Source organism: Arachis hypogaea, chromosome 17, assembly GCF_003086295.3.
Source record: "Arachis hypogaea cultivar Tifrunner chromosome 17, arahy.Tifrunner.gnm2.J5K5, whole genome shotgun sequence".
NCBI classification, from domain to species: domain Eukaryota; kingdom Viridiplantae; phylum Streptophyta; class Magnoliopsida; order Fabales; family Fabaceae; genus Arachis; species Arachis hypogaea.
The window spans coordinates 109,271,496-109,294,786 of record NC_092052.1 but is presented as its reverse complement, the minus strand read 5'-3'; the positions used below and the strand labels follow the sequence as shown (position 1 = coordinate 109,294,786).

At 41.0% G+C, this 23,291-nt stretch overlaps 1 protein-coding gene and 2 non-coding genes across 3 annotated transcripts; all 3 read right to left on the bottom strand.

Moving 5' to 3' along the window:
• Window positions 1-230: 230 nt before the first annotated feature.
• On the bottom strand, window positions 231-338 carry LOC112768781 (small nucleolar RNA R71). Its single transcript, XR_003186171.1, has one exon. It is a non-coding gene; the product is annotated as a small nucleolar RNA R71 (small nucleolar RNA).
• Window positions 339-9,244: 8,906 nt separating this feature from the next.
• Window positions 9,245-23,028, bottom strand: LOC112763641 (uncharacterized). The gene is made up of 2 exons (XM_025809262.2): window positions 22,913-23,028; window positions 9,245-10,913 (listed from the first exon to the last, which is right to left on the bottom strand). The coding sequence occupies exons 1-2, from the start codon at window positions 23,026-23,028 to the stop codon at window positions 9,245-9,247; spliced, it is 1,785 nt and encodes a 594-aa protein (XP_025665047.2).
• Window positions 12,866-12,969, bottom strand: LOC112767822 (small nucleolar RNA R71). The gene has a single exon (XR_003185262.1). It is a non-coding gene; the product is annotated as a small nucleolar RNA R71 (small nucleolar RNA).
• Window positions 23,029-23,291: the final 263 nt, after the last annotated feature.

Genomic DNA, 23,291 nt, shown 5'->3' with positions numbered 1-23,291 from the left:
GACTTCCATCTGAAGATCCTTTTTAGTTCTTAACTGAATTCTTGCAGATATGTGATACTGTTAAGACTAATGGAGTAGATCCTGAAGTCTACAGGCTCATGCTTTTCCCTTTTGCTGTGAGAGACAGAGCTAGAATATGGTTGGACTCTCAACCTAAGGATAGCCTGAACTCTTGGGATAAGCTGGTCAAGGCTTTCTTAGCCAAGTTCTTTCCTCCTCAAAAGCTGAGTAAGCTTAGAGTGAATGTTCAGACCTTCAGACAGAAAGAAGGTGAATACATCTATGAAGCTTGGGAGAGATACAACGGACTGACCAAAAAGTGTCCTTCTGACATGCTTTCAGAATGGACCATCCTGGATATATTCTATGATGGTCTGTCTGAATTAGCTAAGATGTCATTGGATACTTCTGCAGGTGGATCCATTCACCTAAAGAAAACGCCTGCAGAAGCTCAAAAACTCATTGACATGGTTGCTAATAACCAGTTCATGTACACTTCTGAGAGGAACCCTGTGAGTAATGGGACGCCTATGAAGAAGGGAGTTCTTGAAATTGATACTCTGAATGCCATATTAACTCAGAATAAAATATTGACTCAGCAAGTCAATATGATTTCTCAGAGTCTGAATGGAATGCAAGCTGCATCCAACAGTACTCAAGAGGCATCTTCTGAAGAAGAAGCTTATGATCCTGAAAACCCTGCAATAGCAGAGGTGAATTACATGTGTGAACCTTATGGAAATACCTCTAACCCCTCATGGAGAAATCACCCAAATCTCTCATGGAAGGATCAACAAAAGCCTCAACAAGGCTTTAATAATGGTGGAAGAAATAGGTTTAACAATAGTAAACCTTTTCCATCATCCACTCAGCAACAGACAAAGAATTCTGAGCAGAATCCATCTAGCTTAGCAAATTTAGTCTCTGATCTATCTAAGGCCATTGTAAGTTTCATGAATGAAACAAGGTCCTCCATTAGAAATTTGGAGGCACAAGTGGGCCAGCTGAGTAAAAGGATCACTAAAATCCCTCCTAGTACTCTCCCAAGTAATACAGAAGAAAATCCAAAAGGAGAGTGCAAGGCCATTGACATTACCACCATGGCCAAACCTGTAAGGGAGGTTGAGGACGTAAATCCCAGTGAGGAAGACCTCCTGAGACGTCCAGTGATCAATAAGGAGTTTCCCCTTGAGGAACCAAAGGAATCTGAGACTCATCTAGAGACCATAGAGATTCCATTAAACCTCCTTATGCCCTTCATGAGCTCTGATGAGTATTCCTCTTCTGAAGAAAATGAGGATGTTACTGAAGAGCAAGTTGCCAAGTACCTTGGTGCAATTATGAAGCTGAATGCCAAATTATTTGGTATTGAGACTTGGGAAGATGAACCTCCCTTGTTCACCAATGAACTAAGTGATCTGGATCAACTGACATTGTCTTAGAAGAAACAGGATCCTAGAAAGTTCATAATACCTTGTACCATAGGCAACATGATCTTTGAAAAGGCTCTGTGTGACCTTGGTTCAGGGATAAACCTCATGCCCCTCTCTGTAATAGAGAAACTGGGAATCTATGGGGTGCAAGCTGCTAAAATCTCATTAGAGATGGCAGACAATTCAAGAAAACAGGCTTATGGACAAGTAGAGGACGTGTTAGTAAAGGTTGAAGGCCTTTACATCCCTGCTGATTTCGTAGTCTTGGATACTGGGAAGAATGACGATGAATTCATCATCCTTGGAAGACCCTTCCTAGCCACAACAAGAGCTGTGATTGATGTTGATAGAGGTGAATTAGTCCTTCAATTGAATGCGGACTCCCTTATGTTTACAACTCAAGGTTATCCTTCTGTAAACATGGAGAGGAAGCATAAAAAACTTCTCTCAAAACAGAGTCAACCAGAGCCCCCACAGTCAAACTCTAAGTTTGGTGTTGGGAGGCCACAACCAAACTCTATGTTTGGTGTTGAACTCCCATATCCAAACTCTAAGTTTGGTGTTGGGAAGTCTCAACAATGCTCTGAACATCTGTGAGGCTCCATGAGAGCCCACTGTCAAGCTATTGACATTAAAGAAGCGCTTGTTGGGAGGCAACCCAATTTTTATTTATCTAATTTTATTTTTCTTGTTCTTTCATGTTTTATTAGGTTCATGATCATGTGGAGTCACAAAATAAATATAAAAATTGAAAACGGAATCAAAAATAGCAGAAGAAAAATCACACCCTGGAGGAAGACCTTACTGGCGTTTAAACGCCAGTAAGAAGCATCTGGCTGGCGTTCAACGCCAGAACAGAGCATGGTTCTGGCGCTGAACACCCAAAATGGGCAGCATCTGGGCATTTGAACGCCAGAATTGCACCCTGGAGAAGAGCTGGCGCTGAACGCCCAGAACAAGCATGGTTCTGCCGTTCAACGCCAGAAATGGGCAACAAATGGGCGTTCAACGCCTAGAACAAGCACCAATCTGGCGCTGAACGCCCAGAGTTGTGTGCAAGGGCATTTTGCATGCCTAATTTGGTGTAAGGTTGTAAATCCTTGAACACCTCAGGATCTGTGGACCCCACAGGATCCCCACCTACCTCCACTCACTTCTTCTCACCCCTCTTTCACATAATTCCATAAACACTCTTCCCCAAAACTCTTCACCAATCACCTCAATCTCTCTTCCCTATCACCACTTCACCACTCACATCCATCCACTCTTCCCCATAAACCTACCTCATAAACTCCACCTACCTTCAAAATTCAAAATCAATTTTCCACCCAAACCCACCCTTATGGCCGAACCTTACCCCCCCTCCCTTCCCTATATAAAGCCCTCCATTCTTCTTCATTTTCACACAACACAACCCTCTCTTCCTCTTCTTGGCCGAATACACCCCTCCCCCATCTCCTCCATATTTTCTTCTTCTTCTTCATCTATTCTTTCTTCTCTTGCTCGAGGGCGAGCAATATTCTAAGTTTGGTGTGGTAAAAGCATAAGTTTTTTGTTTTTCCATCACCATTGATGGCACCCAAGACCGAAGAATCCTCTAGAAAAGGGAAAGAGAAGACAAAAGCTTCCACCTCCGAGTCATGGGAGATGGAAAGATTCATCTCCAAAGCCCATCAAGACCACTTCTATGATGTTGTGGCCAAGAAGAAGGTGATCCCCGAGGTCCCTTTCAAGCTCAAGAAGAATGAGTATCCGGAGATCCGACATGAAATCCAAAGAAGAGGTTGGAAAGTTCTAACAAACCCTATCCTACAAGTTGGCATCCTAATGGTTCAAGAGTTCTATGCCAATGCATGGATCACTAGGAACCATGATCAAAGTAAGAACCCAAACCCAAAGAATTATATTACAATGGTTCGGGGGAAATACTTAGATTTTAGTCCGGAAAATGTGAGGTTGGCGTTCAACTTGCCTATGATGCAAGGAGATGCACGCCCCTACACAAGGAGAGTCAACTTTAATCAAAGGTTGGACCAAGTCCTCATGGACATATGTGTGGAAGGAGCTCAATGGAAGATTGACTCCAAAGGCAAGCCGGTTCAACTAAGAAGACTGGACCTCAAGCCTGTGGCTAGAAGATGGTTAGAGTTCATCCAACGCTCCATCATCCCCACTAGCAACCGATCTGAAGTTACTGTAGATCGGGCCATCATGATTCATAGCATCATGATTGGAGAGGAAGTAGAAGTTCATGAAGTCATCTCCCTTGAATTCTACAAAATAGCCGAAAAGCCCTCTCCTGGGGCAAGGCTAGCTTTTCCTCATCTTATTTGCCATCTATGTTACTCAGCTGGAGCTTTCATAGAAGGAGACATTCCCATTGAGGAAGAGAAGCCCATCACTAAGAAAAGGATGGAGCTAGCAAGAGAGCCCATTCATGGATCTTAAGAGACGCATGAAGCTCATCACCATGAGATCCCGGAGATGCCTCAAATGTATTTTCTTCCATAAAACTATTGGGAGCAAATCAACACCTCCCTAGGAGAATTAAGTTCCAACATGAGACAATTAAGGGTGGAACATCAAGAGCACTCCATCATCCTTCATGAAATAAGAGAAGATCAAAAAGCAATGAGGGAGGAGCAACAAAGACAAGGAAGAGACATAGAAGAGCTCAAGGACATCATTGGTTCCTCAAGAAGGAAACGCCACCATCACTAAGGTGGACTCATTCCTTGTTCTTACATTCTCTGTTTTTCGTTTTCTCTATGTTAAGTGCTTATCCATGTTTGTGTCTTCATTACATGATCATTAGTATTTAGTAACTTTGTCTTAAAGTTATGAATGTCCTATGAATCCATCACCTCTCTTAAATGAAAACTATTTTAATTCAAAAGAACAAGAAGTACATGAGTTTCAAATTTATCCTTGAACTTAGTTTAATTATATTGATGTGGTGACAATGCTTCTTGTTTTCTGAATGAATGCTTGAACAGTGCATATGTCTTTTGAAGTTATTGTGTAAGAATGTTAAATATGTTGGCTCTTGAAAGAATGATGACAAGGAGACATGTTATTTGATAATCTAAAAAATCATAAAAATGATTCTTGAAGCAAGAAAAAGCAGCAAAGAACAAAGCTTGCAGAAAAAAAAATTTAGAAAGAAAAAGAAAAAGCAAGCAGAAAAAGCCAAAAGCTCTTAAAACTAAGAGGCAAGAGCAAAAAGCCAATAACCCTTAAAACCAAAAGGCAAGGGTAAATAAAAAGGATCCCAAGGCTTTGAGCATCAGTGGATAGGAGGGCCTAAAGGAATAAAATCCTGGCCTAAGCGGCTAAACCAAGCTGTCCCTAACCATGTGCTTGTGGCGTGAAGGTGTCAAGTGAAAACTTGAGACTGAGCGGTTAAAGTCAAGGTCCAAAGCAAAAGAAGAGTGTACTTAAGAACCCTGGACACCTCTAATTGGGGACTTTAGCAAAGCTGAGTCACAATCTGAAAAGGTTCACCCAATTATGTGTCTGTGGCATTTATGTATCCGGTGGTAATACTGGAAAACAAAGTGCTTAGGGCCACGGCCAAGACTCAAAAAATAGCTGTGTTCAAGAATCATCATACTGAACTAGGAGAATCAATAACACTATCTGAACTCTGAGTTCCTATAGATGCCAATCATTCTAAACTTCAATGGATAAAGTGAGATGCCAAAACTATTCAAGAGGCAAAAAGCTACAAGTCCCGCTCATTTGATTGGAGCTATGTTTCATTGATAGTTTGGAATTTATAGTATATTCTCTTCTTTTTATCCTATTTGATTTTCAGTTGCTTGGGGACAAGCAACAATTTAAGTTTGGTGTTGTGATGAGCGGATAATTTATACGCTTTTTGGCATTATTTTTAGTATGTTTTTAGTAGAATCTAGTTACTTTTAGGGATGTTTTTATTAGTTTTTATGCTAAATTCACATTTCTGGACTTTACTATGAGTTTGTGTGTTTTTCTGTGATTTCAGGTATTTTCTGGCTGAAATTGAGGGACTTGAGCAAAAATCAGATTCAGAGGTAGAAGAAGGACTATTGATGCTGTTGGATTCTGACCTCCCTTCACTCAAAGTGGATTTTCTGGAGCTACAAAACTCAAAATGGCGCACTTTCAATTGCGTTGAAAAGTAGACATCCAGGGCTTTCCAGAAATATATAATAGTCCATACTTTGGCTGAGTTTGAACGACGTAAAAGGGCATTGAACGCCAGTTCTACGCTGCTGTCTGGAGTTAAACGCCAGAAACACGTCACAAGCTAGAGTTGAACGCCAGAAATATGTTACAAACTAGCGTTCAACTCCAAGATTGACCTCTACACGTGTAACATTCAAGCTCAGCCCAAGCACACACCAAGTGGGCCCCGGAAGTGGATTTATGCATCAATTACTTACTTTTGTAAATCCTAGTAGCTAGTTTATTATAAATAGGATTTTTTACTAGTGTATTAGACATCTTATGATCTTCGGATCATCTTTGATCATGTTTTGGGGGCTGGCCTCTCGGCCATACCTGAACCTTTCACTTATGTATTTTCTACGGTAGAGTTTCTACACTCCATAGATTAAGGTGTGGAGCTCTGCTGTTCCTCAAAGATTTATGCAAAGTACTACTGTTTTCTATTCAATTCAACTTATTCCGCTTCTAAGATATTCATTCACACTTCAACCTGAATGTGATGAACGTGACAATCATCATCATTCCCTATGAATGCGTGTCTGACAACCACTTCTGTTCTACCTTAGATTGAATGAGTATCTCTTGGATCTCTTAATCAGAATCTTCGTGGTATAAGCTAGATTGATGGCGGCATTCATGAGAGTCCGAAAAGTCTAAACCTTGTCTGTGGTATTCTGAGTAGGATTCTGGGATTGAATGACTATGACGAACTTCAAACTCGCGAGGGCATAGTGACAGACGCAAAAGGAGGGTGAATCCTATTCCAGTATGATCGAGAACCTCAGATGATTAGCCGTGCTGTGACAGAGCATTTGGACCATTTTCACAAGAGGATGGGATGCAGCTATTGACAAGGGTGATGCCTCCAGACGATTAGCCATGCAGTGACAGCGCATCGGACCATTTTCCAGAGAGGATTAAAAGTAGCCATTGACAACGGTGATGTCCTTACATAAAGCCAGCCATGGAAAGGAGTAAGACTGATTGGATGAAGACAGCAGGAAAGCAGAGGTTCAGAGGAACGAAAGCATCTCTATACACTTATCTGAAATTCTCACCAATGATATACATAAGTGTTTCTATCCTTATTTTCTATCTATTTATTATTTATGTTCGAAAACTCCATAACTATTTTATATCCGCCTGCCTGAGATTTACAAGGTGACCATAGCTTGCTTCATACCAACAATCTCCGTGGGATCGACCCTTACTCACGTAAGGTTTATTACTTGGACGACCTAGTGCACTTGCTGGTTAGTTGTATCAAAGTTGTGAATGAAAAACGATTTATTAAGACGTGCGTACAGAGTTTCTGGCGCCGTTGCCTGAGATCACAATTTCGTGCACCACCGGTGCTACTAGAAATGGGCCGAGGATATCGAGCCCCCATCTGTGAAATGGCCAGCTTACCTCCATGCTGTGTAATACCTCGGCCGGCTTTGTAGAAATGGCTTCATGTTTTTGGCATTTGTCGCATGTCTTGACCTTTGTTATGCAATCTCTTTTCATGGTCAGCCAAAAGTACCTTGTTCGGATGATTTTTGCGGCTAGGGCTTGTCCTCCGATGTGGTTTCCGCATACGCCCTCATGTACTTCGTCCATTACCTCTCTTGCTTCCTCGGTGCTTAGGCATTTCAGCAATGGTTGTGAGATGCTGCGTTTGTAAAGTTCTCCTGCTATGCTTGTGTAGAGACTTGCTCTTCGTCTTAACTGTTGTGGGTTAAGCTCGTTCTTAGGCATGGTACCTGTATTAATATACTCAAGGAAAGGTGTTCTCCAGTCATGGAGGCGGTTAATACTTGTTATGGATATAAATTCAATGCTGGGTTTTTTAAGTGTCAGCTGTGATAATGCCGATGTTTGTGTGTCTGCCCTGGTGGCAGCAAGTTTAGATAATACGTCAGCTCTAACATTCTTTTCTCTATGCACATGTAAAATGATGAATGAACTAAACTTTGAAATAAGATCCTTTGCTATCAGCCAATATCGCTCTAGCAAGGGATCTTTTACCTGATATTCCCCTCGGATTTGTTGAACTACCAAGAGGGAATCACAATGTGCTGTCTGGCTTTGTATCTGATAGTTGAGGGTGAGCTTGAGTCCGGTTATAAGGGCCTCATACTCGGCCTGATTGTTGCTTGCTGGGAAGTGGGACTGTAGTGATTGTTCGGCCACCACGTTGTCTCCTTCCTTCAGAATTACCCCAGCTCCACTTCCTCCTCGGCTGGATGCTCCGTCTACATGTAGCTCCCAGTATTTGTGGTGGTCATCCGTTGTTAGCTCCGATATGAAATCGGCGAGGATTTGTGACTTTAGTGCCGACCTTGGTTGGAATTGGATATCAAATTCTGAGAGTTCTATAGACCATTTAGTCAGTCGTCCAGCTAGTTCTGGCTTCGTTAGTATTTGTCTCAACGGTTGGTTTGTCCGTACTATTATCGTGTGGCTCTGAAAGTAATGTCTAAGTCTTCTTGCCGTTGTTACAAGTGTTAAAGCCAGCTGTTCTATCTTCGGATACCTTTGTTCCGTTGATTGCATGACCCTACTGACGAAATATACTGGCTGCTGTGCTTTTTCTGTCTCGATGACTAAGGCCGAGCTTATAGAGTGCTTGGAAACGGATAAGTACAAGTATAAAGGTTTACCGATTTCTGGTCTTTGCAGTACTGGGGGTGATGACAGAATGACTTTGAGCTCAGCGAATGCCTTCTCGCATTCTTCTGTCCATTGAAACTTCTTGTTTTTTGTTATTGTTTGGAAGAAATGATATGATCGGCTTGATGCTGATGGTAAAAATCGGGATAGTGCTGCTACCCTTCCTGCTAATTGTTGTACTTCTTTTATTGTTTTGGGGCTCGTCATGTTGAGTATCGCCTCACATTTTTCTGGATTTGCTTCTATTCCTCGTGAAGTTAGCATGAAGCCGAGGAATTTGCCTCCTTGTACCCCAAAAGCGCATTTTTCTGGGTTGAGTCTAATTCTATATGCTCGGACTTGGTCAAATATCTCTTTGAGGTCATCGTAGTGTGACTTCTCATGAGTGGTCTTGGCGACCATATCATCCACATAGATTTCCATGTTCTGACCTATCTGGTGATGGAATACTTTGTCCATCAGTCGCTGGTATGTCGCGCCTGCATTCTTTAGACCAAATGACATTACTCTATAACAAAAGTTTCCATGTTCAGTTATAAATGCGGTTTTGCTTTGATCTTCTGGATGCATGAGTATCTGGTTGTAACCGAAATATGCATCCATGAAGCTCAAGCTTTTGAAACCTGATGCATTGTTTACTAGTTTATCGATACAAGGTAAAGGATAAGCATCTTTAGGGCATGCCTTATTTAAATCTGTGAAGTCGACGCACATGCGCCATTTATCTGAGTTTTCCTTACCATTACCACGTTCGAGAGCCATGTGGTAAATCGGATTTCTTTGATGAAATTGGCTTTAAGAAGCTTTTCGGTTTCTTCTAGTGCTACCTTTGACTTCTCTGCTCCGAGATTCCTCTTCCTTTGAGCTATAGGTAGGCTTGTTTTGTTTGTGGCGAGCTTATGGCAGATAATGTTCGGGTCTATTCCTGGCATGTCTGCTGGAGTTCAGGCAAATAGATCGGCATTGTCTTGCAATATTTGTACGAGCTCTAATCTTTCTTTTCCTTGTAGTGCTTGACCAATGTATGTGAACTGTTCTGGCTTCTCCGTCAGTGGAATTTTCTGGAGCTCGTCTGCTGGTTGAGGCCTTTCTTGCGTGTCTTCCCGAGGATCAAGCTCCACTAAAGACAATACCTCGGTTGTGTTATGGATTGCTTTGATCTCTTGCTGGAACTCCAGTCTCGGTGCCGACTTTTTTAGGCTTGCATTGTAACATTGCCGAGCTTGTTGTCGGTCCGAATGTAGTGTTGCTATCTTTCCGTCCTGTGCCTGAAATTTTACACATAGATGGAAGGTCAAAACTACTGCCCTGAATGTGTTCAGAGCAGGTCTCCCGAGGATGATATTATAAGGACTAGGGCAATCAACTATAAGAAATTGTATGTCAGCGGTTCGTGACAATGGGTGGTTTTCCATCATTGTCTTCAACCATATGTACCCCTTAACTGGTACCCTCTCTCCAGAGAATCCGACTAGTTCTCCGGATGAGGGTTGTATGAGTTTTTCAGATATTTTCATTTTTAGAAAAGTATTGTAAAATAGAACATCGGCACTGCTACTTGGGTCCAAGAGGACTTTTCTTACCAATAACTCGCCTATTTGGATAGAAATTACCACTGGGTCGTCTAAGTGTGGCGAGGCCGAGCGTATGTCATTCTGGTTGAAGATGATTTCTAGGTCTGAGGTGTTCTTATTGCTATATGGTGTTGTTCCTTCTATTGCGAGCATTGTGTGGTAGCTGCGCTTTCTTGCCGAAGTCGTTTCTCTTCCTCCGGCGAATCCTCCTGATATGGTGTTTATGACCACTTTAGGTGGCGTGTTGTTTGGCCATTTATTGTTTTCTTTACTTTCCGAGGTTTGTTGGCGTTCTTCTCTGCCACCTTCCCTATGTTTCCTTCCTTCGATGTATTTGTCTAGGAGACCTTGTCGTGCCAATCTTTCTAATAGGTCCTTGGCTATTACGCATTCATCTGTTGTGTGGCCGTATTTTTGGTGAAAGGCAGAGTGCTTGCTTTTGTCGACAAACCTTTGATCTTGATAGCTCCCAGCTCTTGCCGGTGGTTTTATAATTTTAGTATTGAGTATTTCTTTGATTATTTTCTCCCTCCTCGAGTTGAACTTGGTGTAGTTGTCAAATTTTGGGGTTAGTCTGAAGGGCCTTTTGAGGTCTTTGACATTTGTCGATCTTGTCGCCTTTTCATCCTCTCTTTTAGGTTGCCTTTTCTCCGTTTTTTCGATTTCACGGAGTTCTTTAATCTCCATTTGTCCTGCCGCCCTCTCACGGAATTCTTCCAATGTCTTCGGCTTTGTTACCGCAATTGTCTCCCTGAATTTTCCAGGTCGGAGACCAGCCTTTATGGAGTGCAGGTGGACGGCGGGATCTAGGTCTGGTATTTCCATTGTCGCTTCTGCAAACCTGGTGAGGTAGTCTTTCAAGCTTTCTTGGGGACCTTGGCGGATGGTGCCGAGGTAGTCCGATCCGTGCACATATATCCTTGCTGCAGGGAAGTAGTCTATGAAGGACTTTGCCAACTCTTCGAAAGAAGAGATCGATCCTGCCGGTAGCTTTGAAAACCAAAGTATGGCTGTGCCATCGAGGTAAGTAGGGAAAGCTCTGCAAATGACAGGTTCGTTATTAGGGCCATTGACGTTGAGATTTTTGCCAGTAAAGAATTTCATAAAAACAGTCGCGTTGTAGATATAGTCTCTAAACCGACAGAAATCCCTTCGTACAAACGTTTTGGTTGTCACAAGTAACAAACCCCTTTTAAAAATTATTAACCGAGTATTTAAACCTCGGGTCGTCTTCTCAAGGAATTGCAGGGAGGTATGTTCTTATTATTGGTTATGAGTCTTGTAAATTAGGGGTTTTAGAAGGTAAGGAAGCAGTATGTTGCATAAGAAGAATAAGATAAATAAATAACTATAAAATAAACTCTTGGCAAAGTATAAGAACTGGAAATCCTATCCTTATCAATTGTGATGAGAATTGGATTTTAATCCCACTTGGTCAGCCTTTACTAAACAAAGGAAAGTTAAGTGGGCTGATTGGCTTGATTCTCAAGTCCTAGTCAACTCCTGTGGAGAGACTGGCTTTAGAGCAATCCTAGTTCAATCAGAATCTGCCAATTTCAACCACTATTTTATTTGATAGCTCAAGCGTCACCAATTACCTTAACCAAAGCCAAAAGGGAGAAAATGGTAAATTTACTGAATAAAAAAATGTCTTCAGATGGGAAACAGTAATCATGTAAATAAAAGAAAGCAATCATGAATGGAAATACCTCAAATAACATTAATTAAGAAAATTATATGTAACATGAAAGAGTTCATAAATTAAATAAAAATAAAGAACCTGGGATTGAGAGTCATAAACAAAATTGAGAAAAGAAATAAAAAGAACATTGAACCTGGGAAGAAGTTGAAATAATGAAGTTGAAATAATAATATATCCTAATTCCTTTAAGAGGAATCCTAATCCTAAATCCTAAGAGAGAGGAGAGAACCTCCCCCTCTAAAAGCTACATGAAAAGTGAATTATGGAAGCCTCTCTTTGAATGGATGTATTCCTCCACTTTATAGCCTCTAATATGTGTTTTCTGGGCCAAGAACTGGGTCAGAAACAGCCCAGAATTCGCTGGTCTCGAATTCAACTGCGCTGATTTCTGTCACTGCGACGCGGCCGCATGGATCACGCGGTCGCATCACCTAGCGTCAGGGGAACTATAGCATATTATATATCAAATCGAAGCCCCGGACGTTAGCTTTCCAACACAACTGGAACTGCATCGTTTGGACCTCTGTAGCTAAAGTTATTTGGTTTTGGTTTTATAGAAGGGTGTGGTGATGTGCGTAGCTCAGTCGTTCTGATATTAATGGCTTTTAGAAAGTGCGTTCCGTTGTTGTTGGTACGGCTAGTGGATAGTCTCTTACTTGTACGTGTGTTTAGTCAAGTAGTTCGCTTCTGATGTTTCCGGGATTTATGGTCGGTTACTGATGTTGATAGGATTCCGAGATTAGCGGGGTACACGTCACCCCCTATCTTCATTCTTCTTTCTTCTTCACATCTCACAAGGAGTCCTCTATCCTTTGACATAGAAACTCCCATTCTCTTTCTTTCTTGTTTCTTTTTTCTTATTTATGAGTAGGAACAGAGATAAAGAACCTCTCTTTGAGCAGAATAATAGAAGAGATGCAAGGAAAGTTCTTGGTGACTTTACTGTACCTACTTCTGACTTCTATGGAAGAAGTATCTCCATACCTACCATTAGAGCAAATAACTTTGAGCTTAAGCCTTAGTTAGTCTCTCTAATGCAACAGAATTGCAAATTTCATGGACTTCCACTGGAAGATCCACATCAATTCTTATATGAATTCTTGCAAATCTGTGACACTATTAAGACCAATGAAGTGGATCATGAGGTCTACAGACTTATGCTTTTCCCTTTTGCTGTTAGAGAAAGAGCTAGGATATGGTTGGATTCTCAACCTAAGGAAAGCCTAGACTCTTGGAAAAAGTTGGTCAATGCGTTCTTGGCCAAGTTCTTTCCACCTCAAAAGATGAGCAAGCTCAGGGTGGAAGTTCAAACCTTCAGACAAAAAAAGGGTGAATCCCTCTATGAAGCTTGGGAAAGATACAAGCAACTGATCAAGAGATGTCCTCCTGACATGCTCTCGGAATGGTCTATCTTAGGTATCTTCTATAATGGTCTATTTGAGATGTCAAAGACGTCCTTAGATCATTCTGCTGGTGGATCACTCCACTTGAAGAAAACGCCTGAAGAGGCGCAGGAACTCATTAAAATTGTTGCAAACAACCAATTTATGTATACTTCTGAGAGAAACCATGTGAACAATGGGGTAGCTCAGAAGAAAGGAGTCCTGGAAGTTGACACTCTGAATGCCATATTGGCTCAGAATAAGATCTTGACCCAACAGGTCAATATGATCTCTCAGTATTTGACTGGAATGCAAGCTGCAGCTGGCAGCACTCAAGACACCTCCTGTGATGGAGATGTCTATAATCTAGATCAATCCATGATGGAAGAGGTAAATTACATGGGAGAATCCTGTAGAAACACCTACAACTCCTCATGGAGAAATCATCCTAACCTTTCTTGGAAGGATCAACAGAAGCCTCAGCAAGGTTTCAACAATAATCAAGGTGGAAGAAACCATAATAGGTTCAACAACAGACCATTATTCCCATCTTCTCAGAAACAAATAAAGACTTCTAAGCAGAGCCTCTCTGACTTAGCAACCATTGTCTCTGAACTCTCTAAGACCACTCACAGTTTTATAACATAAACTAGGTCCTCCATCAGAAATCTGGAGGTACAAGTTGGTCAACTGAGCAAGAGAACTCCTGAGACCCCTCCTAACACTCTTCCTAGTAACACTGAAGTGAACCCAAGAGAAGAGTACAAGGCCATCATTGTGGAAGTGGAGGCCGAATCTGAAGAGGATAATTTGGCATTGAATGCTAGTAAGGAAGTCCTTACTGGGCGTTCAACGCCCAAAGAAGAGCCATTCCTGGTGTTGAACGCCAGTAAGGAAGTCCTTACTGAACGCCCATAGAAGCATCATTCTTGGCGTTGAACGCCAGTAAGGAAGGCCTTACTGGGCGTTCAAAGCCCAAAGTGACATAAAAGCTGGCATTGAACGCTAGTAATAGGGCAGTTGTGCGTTCAACACCCACTAAAGACTTCCCTATTAAAGAACTGAAGGTAACTAAGGCTTATGAGGAGACTATAGAAGTTCCCTTGAATGCCTTGTTGCAAATCATGGATTATGAGGATTACTCCTCTTCTGATGAGGAAGAGAAAGCTAGGGAGGAGAAAGTTGCTCGGTACCTAGGAATTCTGATGAAGCTGAATGCCAAGTTATTTGGAACAGGGACTTTGGAGGAAGAACCTCCAGTGCTAACCAAGGAACTCAATGCCTTGGTTCAGCAGAAGTTACCTCAGAAGAAGCCGGATTCCGGACGCTCCTTAATTCTTTGCACCATAGGTACCATGACCTTTGATAAGGCTCTGTATGACCTAGGGTCAAGCATAAACCTTATGCCTCTCTCTATAATAGAGAGGCTGGGAATCTTTGAGGTACAAGTTACAAGAATCTCACTAGAGATAGTAGCCAAGTCCATGAAAAAGGCTTATGGACTGGTAGAGGATGTCTTGGTGAAGGTTGAAGACCTTTACATCCCTGCTGATTTTATAATCCTAGATACTAGGGAGGAAGATGATAAATCCATCATCCTTGGAAGACCTTTCCTAACTATAGCCAAGGCTGTGATTGATGTAGACAGAGGAGAACTAGTCCTACAATTAGATTAGGACTATCTTGTGTTCAAGGTTTATAAACCTCATTCTACCTTAGTTGAAGGAAGCACCATTAACAAACATGAAGGGCTTCAACTACTCCTCTCAGTACAGAGCCTAACAGAGTCCTCAGACACCAATTCTAAGTTTAGTATGGGGCAACCATCATCAAGCTCTGAGAGGAAAGGCAGTAAGAAGAAAGTGCCCAAGGGCTAGAGGGATAAGAAAATCCCCATTGAAGGCCTCTCACCTGGCATGAGAGTTATCTTCACTGACAATCCAGTCCTTCCACACACTGTGAACAGGATCTTGTCTCTAGAACATGTGGAACTTATCCATGAGAGCACAGGTAAGAAGTTCACTGTAAGGGACGAAATTCTGAGCCCATATCCATCTCCATAAGGAGATAACCATCAAGCTAGTGACGTTAAAGAAGTGCTTGTTGGGAGGCAACCCAACCATAATTAAAGTTATTTCTATTTTTTATTAAATTTATTTTAGTTATATCACTTTAATTTTATATTTGTTTAAGTTTGTGATCATGTGCAGTAGTTAGAACAGAAACAAAAACAGTCAGAGTTGGAAACAGAACACCCTAGAGCAGGTACCTTGCTGGCGTTGAACGCTAGAAAAGGGGGCCAGAGTGGGCGTTCAACGGCTATGAGGAGCAGCATTGCTGGCGTTGAACGCCAGCCAGGGGGCAGAGACTAGGCGTTCAACGCCCTAACAGAGGCATATACCTGGCGTTGAATGGCAGAAAGGAGGCCCCCAATGGGCGTTCAATTCCCTGTGAGGAGCATATAGCTGGCGTTGAACACCAGCCAGGAGTAGGAGCTGGGCGTTCAACACCCACAAGGGGGCAAAGAATTTGAATTCCCTAGCCTCCCAGGACCAGTGGGTCCCACAGAATCTCCACCTACCCCACCTTCCTCTCTCTCTTACTTTCACTCTTCTCCACACACTCTTTCCTATAAACTCTCAACCAATCACATCCATATCTCTTCCCAAAACCATCAAAACTCCCACCAACCCCCACCCACTTCACATTCAAAATTTCCAACCCAATTCCCACCCATTCATTCGAACCCTACCCTATCCTACCCCTATAAATACCCCTTCTTCCAACCCTTCATACACACACTTCATACACTAAAGCCCCACTTGGCCAAAACACTCTCTCCCTCCATCTCCTCTATTATCTTTTTCTTCTACTCTTTTCTTCCCTTTTGTTCTTATTTTGCTTGAGGACGAGCAAAGTTTTTAAGTTTAGTGTTGGAAAAGCCTTGCTTTTTGCTTCCCATTCACACTTATGGCACCCAAAGTCGAAGAATCCTCTAGAAAAAGGAAAGGAAAAGCTATTGCTTCCACCTCCGAACCTTGGGAGATGGAGAGATTCATCACCAAAGCTCATCAAGACAACTTCTATGAAGTAGTGGCAAAGAAAAGAGTGATCTTTGAAGTCCCTTTTATGCTAAAAAATAATGAGTACACGAAGATCCGACAAGAAATCTGGAGGAGAGGTTGGGAAGTTCTAACCAATCCTATCCCGAAAGTTGGAATCTTGATGGTGCAAGAGTTCTATACTAATGCATGGGTCACTAAAAGCCATGACACTAGTGTGAACCCACATTCCAAAAATTGGAGCACCATGGTCCAAGGGCGACCCTTGGGTTTCAGCCCGGAAAGTGTAAGGTTGGCGCTCCATTTGCCATTAATGTAAGGAGACCCACATCCTTACACTAGGAGAGTCAATTTTGATAAGAGGCTGGACCAAGTCCTTTTATACATTTGTGTGGAAGAAGCTCAGTGGAAGAGGGATACTCAAGGCAAGCCTGTCCAACTAAGAAAGCTTGACCTCAAGCCTGTAGCTAGAGGATGGTTGGAATTCATCCAACGCTCTATCATCCCTACTAGCAATCGGTCAGAAGTGACCATTGACAGAGCCATCATGATTCATTGAATCATGATTGGGAGTGAGGTGGAGGTACATGAGGTGATACTTCAGGAATTATACAAGAAAGCTGAAAAGCCTTCCACCTTAGCAAGGTTGGCGTTCTCCCACCTTATCTGTCATCTATGCAATTCAACATAATTGTCATATAGGATCTTCTCCCGACTCTTGCCCACTTTTACATTCAAACATTACTTTTCTATAAGCAATGAGTCACAAACCTCCTAAGGTTAAGGTTAGGAGCTTTGCTGATTGATGAGCGGATAATTTATACGCTTTTTGGCGTTGTTTTTACATATTTTTTAGTATATTTTATTTACTTTTTATTATATTTTTATTAGTTTTTATGCAAAATTCACATTTCTGGACTTTACTATAAGTTTGTGTATTTTTCTATAATTTCAGGTATTTTCTGGCTGAAATTGAGGGACCTGAGCAAAAATCTGATTCAGAGGCTGAGAAAGGATTGCAGATGCTGTTGGATTTTGACCTCCCTTTACTAGAAGTAGATTTTCTGGAGCTAGAGAAGCTCAATTGACGCGCTCTCAATTGCGTTGGAAAGTAGACATCTTGGGCTTTCCAGCAATATATAATAGTCTATACTTTTTCCGAGATTTGATGGCCCAAACTGGCGTTCAAACACCCACCAGAGACCCTTTTCTGGCGTAAAACGCCAGAACTGGCACCAAAGCTGGAGTTAAATGCCCAAACTGGCACCCAAGCTGGTGTTTAACTCCAAGAATGGCCTATGCACGTGAAAACTTCAAAGCTCAGCCCAAACACTCACTAAGTGGGCCCCAGAAGTGGATTTCTGCACTATCTGCACTTAGTTACTCAATTTCTGTAAACCTAAGTTACTAGTTTAGTATAAATAGCACTTTTTACTATTGTATTCGGAGCTTTTAGATATTTCTTTCAGTTTTTAGTGAGCTTATGCCATTTGGGAGGCTGGCCATTTAGCCATGCCTAGACCTTCTTTTCTTATGTATTTTCCAACGGTGGAGTTTCTACACCTCATAGATTAAGGTGAGGAGCTCTGCTGTTCCTCATGAATTAATGCAAGTACTATTATTTTTTCTTCAGTTCACGCCTACTTCTTGTCCAAGATATACTCTCGTACTTAATTCAGTTAAGTCAGAATGAAGGGGTGATCCGTGACAATCACCCACTATCTTCGTTACTCGCTTAGCCAAAATCCGCGTGCCTGACAACCACAAGCGGTCTACATGATGTTCAACGTAGTCATTGGACGATAGTTGGAGTATATTCTCTTGGGTCTCTGATCCGCGGACCGAGTCCATAAGATTAGAACCTTCGTGGTAGAAGCTAGAACCAATTGGCAGCATTCTTGAGATCCAAAAAGTCTAAACCTTGTCTGTGGTATTCCGAGTAGGATCTGGGAGGGGATGACTGTGATGAGCTTCAAACTCACGAATGTTGGGCGCAGCGACAGTGTGCAAAAGGATAAATGTATCCTATTCCGACACAAGTGAGAACCGATAGATGATTAGCCGTGCGGTAGCTGTGCCTGGTATTTTTCATCTGAGACGAGTGATAAACCACTATTTTATGGTTTATCTTATGCTCAATTGAGTGGATTTTATTAACTCTTTACCCACTTATTCATATTATTTGCATGAGTTTACATTCTCCTTCCTGATTTTGTGCTATGATTGAAAACATGCTTTTTTGACCTTATATTTGCTAATATTAATACTCTCTTATTACCATCAGATACCTTGATATGTGTGTTAAGTTTTTTCAGAGATTACAGGGCAGGAATGGCTTGGAGGATGGAAAGGAAGCATGCAAAAGTGGAAGGAATACAAGAAGTTGAAGGAACTGCAAAGTTGTCAGCCTGACCCTCTTGCACTAAAACTGTCATAACTTGAGCTACAGAGGTCCAAACGACGCGGTTTCAGTTGCGTTGGAAAGCTAACGTCCGGGGCTTCGATTTAATATATAATATATCATAGTTGCCTTAACGCTAGATGACGCGAACGCGTGCTCCATGCGGACGCGTCGCAGTGGCAAAAATCAGCGTGGCAGATTTCTTCTCCAGCGATTTCTGGGCTGTTTTCGACCCAGTTTGTGGCCCAGAAAACATAGATTAGAGGCTATAAAGTGGGAAAATCCATTCATTCATAATCAGAAGCTCATAATTCATAATTTTTAGTTTTAGATGTAGTTTTAGAGAGAGAGAGGCTCTCTCCTCTCTCTTAGGATTTAGGATTTAGATTTTTAAAATTAGGATTCCTTTCAGTTTATGATTACTACTTCAATGCCAGGTTCAATGTTCCTTTTATTTATTTTCCCAATTCAATTTATGAACTCTTCCATGTTACATTTGATATCTTTATTAGTACAACTTGAGGTATTTTAGAATTATGATTGCTTTCCTTTATTCATATAAATAATTTGAATTTTTCCCTTTTGGCTTTGGTTGAGTCATTGGAGACACTTGAGTTATCAAACTCATTGTTGACTAAAAATTAGAATTCTTCAAGAATTAAGTCAAGTTCCTATAACTCTAGCCTTTCCCAAGGAAAGACTAGGACCTGAGGAATCAAAATTAATTCATCCACTTAACTTATCTTCATAGTTAGAGGTTAACAAAGTGGGAGAAAAAAAAATCCAATTCTCATCACAATTGATACGGATAACTAGGATAGGACTTCCAGTTCTAATACCTTGCCAAGAGTTTATTTTATTATTACTATTTTATTTTTCTTATCATTTAAAATACTGGTTCCTTACTTTCAAAACCCCCAATTTACAAGACTCATAACTAATAATAAGAACATACTTCCCTTCAATTCCTTGAGAAGACGACCCGAGGTTTAAATACTTCGGTTATCAATTTTAAAGGGGTTTGTTACTTGTGACAACCAAAACGTTTGTAAGAAAGGACTTTTGTTGGTTTAGGAGCTATACTTGCAACGGAAATTTATTCTGAATTCTAGACCACGCAAAAGTTCATCTCTTCAAAATGGCGCCGTTGCCAGAGAATTGCAAACGTGTGCCTTATTATTGGTTATTATAAATATTTGCTTTTTGCTTGTTTATTTATTTTTATTATAAGAGGTTATTTTTTCTTTTTTACACCATCTCCTTATCATTATCAAGATGAACCACCTTCCTATTATGAACCCTCTCTCCCAACCAATGAACCCTTGTAACATCCTAACTACCAAAGCTCACACTTCCGGCTGCGCGACTCTGATAGCTCGGACATTACGACGACACTTATAATATTTAATACTAAAATATGAGCCTGTTTGAAACTTTAAACCGCAGTACCGCTCCCAAAGATAATTTCGTTCGATAACGTATATCCATAAATACCATTCAACTTACAACAACTCAAAAAGAGTACACCCATATATATACATAAATATATATAAATAATATTACAAACATAATCCAATACAATTCTTATCCCTTTTACAGATTATATCAAGATAAAGGCAAGGGTACAGTAAACCATAACTAAAATAATACAGAGCATCACAACAACAATTAAATAAGCTCTTTGTAACTTCTGCGCCCATATCCTGAAAGGGGAAAAATGTAGGGGGGTGAGAACATCATCCTCGAAAGGGTTCTCAGTAGAGGGTTTTTGGGAATTACTGTAATAGGATACGTGAAGATAAACCGTACCAGTGATTAATAACCGTCTTATGCCTCTTTTCAAAAACAACGGTTTACAATAAAAGTAAAGTCGGAAATCTTTTCTGAAAGAGGAACCATTCAATTCTCAAAAACTCAAAAGCCTTTCAAAACGGTTTATCTATACTGAACAAAATAGCCTTTCATATTTTATTCCAAACCAGAAACACAAAACCGAAATCAACCATCGGTTCATCTCATTCCAACCACGGCCCTAGGCCCAAACAATCCAACCATCAACCAATCACCACAGTCCAACAGAGTCCCAGATGCAAACACAGATAGGAAGTTCAAGCACAAACAAACAGTTATTACAAGTAGAACAGTTAGCAATTAATCATATAGGCAAACCAAGTATAATATGCACACCCAACCAATGTCACACAAATGCATATGATGCATGCCTGTCCCTAGTGGCTGATGATATCATCTGTCGGTTATAGAGCCAACCCGACAAGTCCTGGTAGCTAACCATTGGACTGTCCCTCTGTCGTGCATCCCCAACTCGAGTTATACTCATCATAAACTTGATCATAATCATGATCCATATCCATCACCCTCACTGGTGAATATTTATCCATCACCATCACTGGTGAATATTTATGGGGGCGAGCTCATCCGGGCCTTTCACAGTGCCCAGCCACACTTACGACATAGGGTCAACAGAGTATCAAGTCTCGACCTGGAGCACGTGGTGGCTAGCCACTGCTACTACCCAGGGAAACTCGTATCTCAGATAGTGGAAGTGCAACATTCACATTTATCAATGATTCAGCAAAAACATGCATTCAATCTCATCCATGGATCAACATCCATCTCAGCCATCCGGCTCACGGTTCATTCCAGAACCAGCCAATATTCATATCATACACAGCCATTCCGGCTCACGGTTCAATCCAAAACCAACCAATATGTATAATCATACACAGCCATTCCGGCTCACAACAAAACAGCACTTCCACCATTCAACATCATTAAATTCATAAAGTCGGCATTTAAGCCATAAATCATTTTCTCAATTCATTTCACTTTGAAATCGAGTTTCAACTCTTTTCAACCTTGGCTTTAAAGATCTCATTTCTCAAATCATCTCAGGCTCATAAGCCACTTTTACTCAAGGTAAATTCCCCTTTGAAAACAATGCCACTCTCGGCATCCTCTTTCCAAACTTCCATAACCATGGCAAGTTAAAGATTTATTTTGAAACATTCAAAATCATCCATTCAACAATGGGATTTTATAACAAAGTTTGTCGGCAGAGTCCCAAGTCTTTAGGGGAGAATAACATATCTCATTTCGCCAAATTCATTTAAAATCATTAAAACATTGGCTTTCTGATTTGAGTAAGAAAATAGGATCTAAGCCAAACCGAGTCACGTAATCTTTACTTCTTTCAAAACCATTTCCTTTACTTAAACAAAATCGGCTTCAATTCCATAATTAAATCTGAAGCGTTTCAAACTGATAAGAGAATCATTTTTGTTGTGTTAAACTAGAGTTCAAAAGATACTTTGAATCTTATTTAAAACGTCAAAATAATGAGGCTCATCAATCGAAATCCAATTCCTTTTAAAATCACGAAAACTCTCCCAAGGGACAATCTTTGTGTTTAATAGAGAAAAACATAAACCCGTTTTACCTTTTAAAACAGCCTCAAAGCAAAATTCTCTTTCGAATGACTTGTACCCAAAGACATACTGTTCTTCTTGGAAAATAAGGAGAAATCATGATTCTCTTTTCAATAATTCTTTCAAAGCATAACTTCATTGCTTTCTTAATTGTTCTAAGTAAAGGTAATAAAAGAAGCCATAATTTCACAATCCTCAAAATAGATAGGAAAGGCATTAAACTCAAAATTCCCCAATTAACATTTCAAATAAGGACTCGGATTCTATAGAAATTTCGGCAGTACCTCCCCTAAAACTTGGACTTTTGCCACCCGGTTCGGGTCCCAACTAAACCGTTTCTCATTCCTTTTCAACAGCTCAAAACCAGAAATCAATTCAAAAGCAAGCTAAATCCAACAGTCGCCTCAGTGGCATATCTCAAGGAAGCCATTTCAAAAATCAACTCAATATCAACCGATTTAACTCATTTCTAAAGCTTTAAAGAATCGGTTCAGCAATAAATCATTTATCAAAACCAAATCAATTAAAGCAACCCAGGCTGAATTTCAAGAGTATTCTATCTTTCACATCATCAAAATAATTGACTCAATTCAAACCAATCCTCAACGGATTAAACTCATTTCAAATCTTTAAAGAATCAACTTCAAACATTACGTTTCACAAGCCACACAACAATTCGGCCAAACCAACATCCATAGTCATTCGAGTCAATCAAATAATAGATAAGGCAGATACAATCACCAAATACACAATATCTCACATCAATACCCATATGTAATAATTCCAATAATTAACTATAGTTTTTGGAAAGCGCCCCTACCTCAAAACACAATTCCATAATCCAAGCGCCTCATAAGTTCTTTTCACCTCAACTCAAAATCAAAGGCAGCTTCAAAGCACAGCCCCACACATTTTCGCAGCAGCATAAACAGCTCTAAATTACAACAAGCAACCTCAGTTACTAACTCTAGGAACATTAATACCATAAAGGCTTTAATACACGTACGGGACACTAACGTAAGGCTTTCAAAACATAATTTCTTACCGGAATAACAACACGAAGCAGCTGCGGTTTCGAACCGGCCCCGGCACAGCTCCGGCGACGGAGGCAACCTCAGCCCCAACTACTCGTAACAGCAACAACAACTCTAACCGTGACATGCCATAACTCGAACTCAGCCCTACGTTATCAAAACCTTAGGATTCCTACCCAAATATAACAGTGCAGATTTTCAAGGGCTCCGGAATGTAACTCTTACCGTAACTAAGGAGAAGTGACTGAGCCAAGCGCCGGCATCCCCGACAGTGGTTCCGGTAGCCACCGGACTGCTCCTGGCGACCAGAACAATGGCAAGGCTTCCTCCTCCTTCGGCAGCAACAGTGCAGAAGCTTCAGCTAAGCACCGCAAAGCAGCAGATCGGCAG